General features: G+C 53.4%; 1 protein-coding gene across 5 annotated transcripts in view; it reads left to right on the top strand.

Moving 5' to 3' along the window:
* Positions 1-302: 302 nt before the first annotated feature.
* The window catches only part of LOC116954047 (epithelial splicing regulatory protein 1-like), a 28,117-nt gene continuing 20,821 nt past the window's right edge, over positions 303-7,598 (top strand). For all 5 annotated transcript variants that reach the window (XM_032974450.2, XM_032974449.2, XM_032974448.2 and 2 more), the window contains exons 1-2: positions 303-1,610; positions 6,445-6,573. In XM_032974450.2, coding sequence (XP_032830341.2) covers positions 1,488-1,610; positions 6,445-6,573 — 252 coding nt within the window. In that variant the 5' untranslated portion in view covers positions 303-1,487. The remainder of the gene's footprint in view (positions 1,611-6,444; positions 6,574-7,598) is intronic.

Genomic DNA, 7,598 nt, shown 5'->3' with positions numbered 1-7,598 from the left:
GAGAGGGGCGGTGACGCCTCGAGTGAGAGCAGCGCAAAGTCTCCTCCCTGCCTCCCTCCCTGCCTGCCTGCCTGCTCCGTCTTCCCCCACGGGCCCCGAGTCCACGGCCCGGTCTCCACTGGCCCCGTGGCTCGCACGAGAGCCCCGTGGCTGCGATTCCCCCCCGCCGCTTTCAGCTGAACGCCCGGGGGGTGGCGGTGAGAGGCGCCGCGCAGAGCTCAGCCTCGCGTGGAGAGGAGGAGGAGGAGGTTTGGGGGAGGAGAAGGTTTGAGGAGGGGGGGGGGGGCTCTGGGGGTCTAGACGGGGTGGGGGGCGCCACGAGTCAGGGCAGTGCCACGGTGGCGAGGGTGGCCGAGGGGGTGAGCGGGCTGGTCGGTGAGTGAGCCTGACATCTATGGGCACAGAGTGTGGTGAGTGTGCACAGCGGGTGGATGAGGCGAGGGTGATTCGGCGGTGAATAGGGTGAGATTGAGGTGAGATTGAGGTGAGTGTCAGGAGGTGGTGAGTAGTGGGCGAGTGTGGATGAAGGTGGTGAATTTGAGGTGAGGACGAGGAGAGTGATTATGGGTTGAGTGTGGTGAGTAGAGCGTAAGTCTGGGTGAGTGTGAGTAGGGGGTTAATTTATTAGGGGTGAGTTTGGACTAACCTAGGTTATAAGAGTTTAGCGTTTCTAAATGTACTTACTAGGTGAAGCTGAGGTGTGAGTAGGGGGTGAGTATTGGTGAGGGGTGAATAGTGGTGAGGGTGAGTAGGGGTGAGTAGTGGTGAGGTTGAGGGGTGAGAAGTGGTGAGGGTAAGTAGGGGTGAGGGTGAGTAGTGGTGAGGTTGAGGGGTGAATAGTGGTGAGGGTGAGTAGTGGTAAGGGTGAGTAGGGGTGAGTAGTGGTGAGGGTGAGTAGGGGTGAGTAGTGGTGAGGGTGAGTAGGGGTGAGTCGTGGTGAGGGTGAGTAGGGGTGAGTCGTGGTGAGGGTGAGTAGGGGTGAGTAGTGGTGAGGGTGAGTAGGGTGAGTAGTGGTGAGGGTGAGTAGGGGTGAGTAGTGGTGAGGGTGAGTAGGGGTGAGTAGTGGTGAGGGTGAGTAGGGGTGATTAGGGGGTGAGTAGTGGTGAGTAGTGGTGAGGGTGAGTAGGGGTGAGTCGTGGTGAGGGTGAGTAGGGGTGAGTAGGGGTGAGGGTGAGTAGAGGTGAGTAGTGGTGAAGGTGAGTAGGGGTGAGGGTGAGTAAGGGTGAGCAGTGGTGAGGGTGAGTAGGGGTGAGCAGTGGTGAGGGTGAGTAGGGGTGAGGGTGAGTCGGGGTGAGGGTGAGTAGTGGTGAGGGTGAGTAGTGGTGAGGGTGAGTAGGGGTGAGTAGGGGTGAGTAGTGGTGAGAGTGAGTAGGGGTGAGTAGGGGTGAGTAGTGGTGAGAGTGAGTAGGGGTGAGTAGGGGTGAGGGTGAGTAGGGGTGAGTAGGGGTGAGTAGTGGTGAGGGTGAGTAGGGGTGAGGACGCAGCCCATGGCGGTGACTCTGGTGGCGCTGTTCGGCGCCACTGCCGGAGTGGGTGGCGAGGCGCGGGGCTCGGACGAGGCGGACGCGGCGCTCGTGGCGTGGCGCTGCGTGCGGCCACAGTGCGGACAGGTGAGGCCCCACAACACGTGTGTGTGTGTGTGCGTGTCAACACGTGTGTGTGTGTGTGCGTGTCAACACGTGTGTGTGCGTGTCAACACGTGTGTGTGCGTGTCAACACGTGTGTGTGCGTGTCAACACGTGTGTGTGTGTGCGCGTCAACACGTGTGTGTGTGCGCGTCAACACGTGTGTGTGTGTGTGTCAACACGTGTGCGCGCGTGTCAACACGTGTGCGCGCGTGTCAACACGTGTGTGTGTGTGTCAACACGTGTGTGTGTGTCAACACGTGTGTGTGTGTCAACACGTGTGTGTGTGTCAACACGTGTGTTTGCGCGTGTCAACACGTGTGTGTATGTGTGTCAACACGTGTGTGTGCGTGTCAACACGTGTGTGTGTATGTGTGTCAACACGTGTGTGTGTGTGTCAACACGTGTGTGTGTGTGTCAACACGTGTGTGTGTGTGTGCGTGTCAACACGTGTGTGTGTGTGTGCGTGTCAACACGTGTGTGTGCGTGTCAACACGTGTGTGTGCGTGTCAACACGTGTGTGTGTGTGCGCGTCAACACGTGTGTGTGTGCGCGTCAACACGTGTGTGTGTGTGTGTCAACACGTGTGCGCGCGTGTCAACACGTGTGCGCGCGTGTCAACACGTGTGTGTGTGTGTCAACACGTGTGTGTGTGTCAACACGTGTGTGTGTGTCAACACGTGTGTTTGCGCGTGTCAACACGTGTGTGTATGTGTGTCAACACGTGTGTTTGCGCGTGTCAACACGTGTGTGTGCGCGTATGTGTGTCAACACGTGTGTGTGTGTATGTGTGTCAACACGTGTGTTTGCGCGTGTCAACACGTGTGTGTGTCAACACGTGTGTGTGTGTGTCAACACGTGTGTGTGTGTGTGTCAATACGTGTGTGTGCGCATGTCAACACGTGTGTGTGTGTGCGCGTGTCAACACGTGTGTGTGTGCGCGTGTCAACACGTGTGTGTGTATGTGTGTCAACACGTGTGTGTGTGTCAACACGTGTGTGTGCGCATGTCAACACGTGTGTGTGTGCGTGTCAACACGTGTGTGTGTGCGCGTGTCAACACGTGTGTGTGCGCGTGTGAATACGTGTGTGTATGTGTGTCAACACGTGTGTGTGTGTGTCAACACGTGTGTGTGTGTGTCAACACGTGTGTGTGTGTATGTGTGTCAACACGTGTGTTTGCGCGTGTCAACACGTGTGTGTATGTGTCAACACGTGTGTTTGCGCGTGTCAACACGTGTGTGTGCGCGTATGTGTGTCAACACGTGTGTGTGCGCGTGTCAACACGTGTGTGTGCGCGTGTCAACACGTGTGGGCGCGTGTCAACACGTGTGGGCGCGTGTCAACACGTGTGTGTGCGCGTATGTGTGACAACACGTGTGTGTGTGTATGTGTGTCAACACGTGTGTGTGTATGTGTATCAACACGTGTGTTTGCGTTTTTCAACACGTGTGTGTGTCAACACAAGTGTGTGTGTGTTAGTGTCAGCACGTGTGTGTGCGCATGTGTCAACACGTGTGTGTCAACACGTGTGTGTCAGTGTCAACACGTGTGTCAACACGTGTGTGTCAACACGTGTGTGTCAACACGTGTGTTTGCGCGTGTCAACACGTGTGTGTGCGCGTATGTGTGTCAACACGTGTGTGTGCGCGTGTCAACACGTGTGTGTGCGCGTGTCAACACGTGTGGGCGCGTGTCAACACGTGTGGGCGCGTGTCAACACGTGTGTGTGCGCGTATGTGTGACAACACGTGTGTGTGTGTATGTGTGTCAACACGTGTGTGTGTATGTGTATCAACACGTGTGTTTGCGTTTTTCAACACGTGTGTGTGTCAACACAAGTGTGTGTGTGTTAGTGTCAGCACGTGTGTGTGCGCATGTGTCAACACGTGTGTGTCAACACGTGTGTGTCAGTGTCAACACGTGTGTCAACACGTGTGTGTCAACACGTGTGTGTCAACACGTGTGCCAACACGTGTGTGTGTGTGTCAACACGTGTGTATGTGTGTCAACACGTGTGTGTGCGCGTGTCAACACGTGTGTGCGCGTGTCAACACGTGTGTGCACGTGTCAACACGTGTGTGTGCGCGTATGTGTGTCAGCACGTGTGTTTGCGCGTGTCAACACCTGTGTGTGTCAACACGTGTGTGTGTGTCAGTGTCAACACAAGTGTGTGTGTGTGTTAGTGTCAAGACAAGTGTGTGTGTGTGTTAGTGTCAGCACGTGTGTGCGCATGTGTCAACACGTGTGTGTCAACACGTGTGTGTCAGTGTCAACACGTGTGTGTGTGTCAACACGTGTGTGTGTGTGTCAACACGTGTGTGTCAGTGTCAACACGTGTGTGTGTGTCAACACGTGTGTGTGTGTGTGTCAACACGTGTGTGTGTGTGTGTCAACACGTGTGTGTGTGTCAACACGTGTGTGTGTGTGTGTGTCAACACGTGGAGGTGCGGTCGTATCGCGGTTAGCGCGCTGCGTTACGAACGCGGCGACCCGGGTTCGATTCCCGCTCACGGCCAACAGTGACGATTATCTGAACCGGTTCTGGGCCTCCTTCTAGGTCGACTCAGCCTCAAATGAGTACCTGGTGCGGTGTGTAGTAAACATCGCCACTGGGGAGACAAAGGCGGTTGGGCGTGGTGCTGGCCCCCCCCCCCCCCCTCGTGTACCGTTCCGGCCTTCATAGGTGCTCGCTAACAGCACTTGCCCCAAATCTGTTAAGGCTCTTCGGGGGGGTCTTTGTCAACACGTGGGGAGCGGTAGTGTCGCGGCTATCGCGCTGTACTACGAACCCAGCGACCCGAATTCGATTCAAATATTCATCGCCGATCAACGCCGAGGACGAAAATTTGGAGCCGCATTCCTCTTAGTCGTGACGCGGCCTCTCACGGCCCGGCTCAGCTCCATGGAAACTCTGAGCGTGGCTGCGACCACCACGCTCAGAGCTGGCTCAAGTTGAGCACAGTTTTGAGCCATGGGCTCACTTGACCCAGAGTCGAGCCGTGACTTCAGATTAGGGCCCGAAGAGTGATGTGATTGTTGGGGTGAGCGTGAGTGTTTGGGTGAGAGTTTGGGTGAGTGTTGGAGTGAGCGTGAGCGTTGGAGTGAGCGTGAGTGTTCACTGTTGTGAAGAGGGCCCGTCTTTGTGTGCATGCGTGCATGACGGTTACACAGGGCAGTAAGCAAGTGGTGTAATCGCCGTTTGTTTCTATCAGTACGGGGATAGAGGCTGTTGATCCCCCACCCCTCTGGTATAAACACTCATCATTAATTGAAGCTGACAATAACTTGACAAAATCAAATAAAATCCCAATGCAAGACGCCCATTAAAAGGGCAGTCGTCCGACTCACTGTGGCTCTCCTGGATAAGGAAGGAAAGTTATTTTAAGTGTGCGATGTGATCAGTGAGAGCACTGCTGTGATGCTTATGATCAACCCCTAGCGCTCCACCATAGCCCTGCTTGCTTGGCATCGTCACTGTTTAAACGCAGCCCGGTGTACGCAGTACACTGCGACGTGCAGCGAGTGCCTTTATCGCATGATCTCAATGTTTAGCTGTAGGCCATACTACAATGTCAATATTGGAAATACGCTCACAATGAGATTGCACGTTGGGTTGGAGAAATATAATTCTTGTGTATAGTGAACATGAAGATGCAGTGGCTCGTGTCATGTCTTTGATTAATTTCCATGAACATTGACGGGCAGCCTTGGATCCGAGCGAATCCTCGCATCACCTAAACTCCACACGATGGAGAAACCAATACAGGTGGAAGAAGTCTGCGACGAAATCTTTTGGCCAAAATTATTTAAGAGCTTAGGATCCATGACAGTGAGACGTTTGTGTGCAGGTCATCGATCTTCGTTTCAGATATTATTCAGAATTTCGGTGGAGGTGACTTAAATAGGCAGCACATTCTCTCTTCTGTGAGGGCCATTAGCAAAGTAGACTCATGGCCGACTAAGTAATGGACTCGCCCAGCCACGGAGAGACTCGTCTGACACACAGCGACAACCACGTGTACCTGTTGGCCTCGCTTCTCTCTTTCACGTGGGGTGGCAGGGTGGTGGTGCAGCGGTTACGCTCGCACCTCGTGGAAAGAGGGGCCTGGATTCGATTTCCAACTCGGCTGCCTTTCTGTGTGGAGTTTGTATTCCCTCTCTCTGTTCTGCGTGTGGTTTCCTGTAGTTTCTCCAGTTTCCTCCCATACCTAACTTTTTTTACCTGATGTTGACCAAAAATCCCAAAGCTGAAAATGATCCGCATATTACTCATTTGGGATAACACAAAGCAGCAGCAACATCGCCCCCTACTGCTGAAAACTTGGCGGGTGCAAATCCTGGCTTTGTGGTTGACCAAGTTCACCATCCCTCTGAGCTTCATAAATGAGTAACGCTGTTGTGGAAACCAACAATGGATGCCTAGTGAATGGACTGCTCCCTATCACAGGAATGTGGAGTTTCCACCCCTGCAAATGCTCATGTGTGCAAGAAGGTGCTTTACTCATTTGACTTGTGGGGGAGCAATGGATCTATGTTGCTAAAAGCATTCTTACACCACTTCTCTGAAGCCCCTTCTGTCACGCCAGAAGGTGCCCACGTGTTTTTTGTTTGTCCCTGTGTCCAGGCCCGGTGTGGTGCCACACTGGCCTTCATCGGTGCTACTCGCTAACAGCAGTTGCTCCTACAGTCTGTTCAGGCTATACGGAGGAACATTGACTTTGGTGTTCCCACGCGTGTGTTGGTGTGTTGCAGGTCAATGAGATTCACGTTGAGTGTGTCACGCGTGTGTCACGCGTGTGTCCGTGTGCGTGTCGCAGGTGGGTGAGGTCCACCGCCTGCTCGTGCGCCCCTCCGACGTGGAGCTGGGCGAGGAGTGCCGCGAGGAGACCGGACTCTCCCCGCGCGACCTTGAACGCGCCCCCCTCTTCGGCGACGTCATACAGCAGGTGCAAGCCCTCGGCAGCGCCCCCCCCAGCCCTCTTCTTATTCTTCCCTTTCGCAGCTCAGGCTGCTTCAAGTACTTGCTTATTGATCGTGAGCCACTGCGTTTTACTTCATTGGTAGGATGTTGTCTTCCATTTCCCAAATACTCTGTGGTGAAACGCCTGAGATCCGTCCTGATGTTGTTATCATCACGCTTGTTTACCTGGGAAAGCTTCACTGAGTCTTAAGACTCCTTTTCAGGAGAGTCCTGTCAATTGTTTGCAGTATTTTGCTGCTGTGTTCTCCCAATTGAGTAATTTACAGGTAATATTTCAGCATTGGGATGTTGTTTTGTCAATACCAGTTGCATTATGCGGTTGTTTTAGCTATGGGAGAAAATCGGAGAACCTGGAGAAACCCCAAACAATGAGAGCAAGGGAAGAACATGCAAACAGCACAGAGAGACGCTCGAGTGTGGAATGGATCCCACGTACTTTTTTCTGCGAGGCACGTTGTGACCACTAGAGTGTCTCCCCTAGTTCTAGTACCCACTGCAAAAAGCCCCTGCAGTGGTGTGCTGTGAGTTTCTTGGCCTCTGTCCACTCAAAAATCCTGAAGTTGTGCTCTCCGCCGGTGGTGTTGGCTCTGAGGGCCTGCTGTAGGCCGTGGTCTCGACGTCTCCAGAAGATGCGCGTCGTGCTAGAGTCCAGGTAGCCTCCAGAGCAGTGTGCTGTGAGGTTGTGCCTCTATCAATGTGCCACTTATGTGCTATGAAGAAGGGCCGTTGCCTGAAACGTTGCCTATTATTATGTATATTAGTTTATTTTAAGGCCACAGTGTTATTGACAAATTTGTTGTTTTTTTATGTATCAGGAGTGTTTTTTTTAATGAAATCTCATTCCACAAGCACAATTACACACAATTGATGATATTAAAAAGTGCGTACAATCTAAATGTCACACTGCTACGTGTGCAGTTGAAATTGTAAATTGTTGAGGCATGTGTCTGCCAGTGCTTCTGTGCTGGTGTGCATGTTTGCGTGTTTGAA

The sequence above is a fragment of the Petromyzon marinus genome, chromosome 54 (assembly GCF_048934315.1).
Source record: "Petromyzon marinus isolate PM22_M1 ecotype Great Lakes invasive population chromosome 54, UKy_Petmar_22M1.pri1.0, whole genome shotgun sequence".
Taxonomy (NCBI): Eukaryota; Metazoa; Chordata; class Hyperoartia; order Petromyzontiformes; family Petromyzontidae; genus Petromyzon; species Petromyzon marinus.
This window is presented reverse-complemented; position numbering and strand designations above follow the sequence as displayed.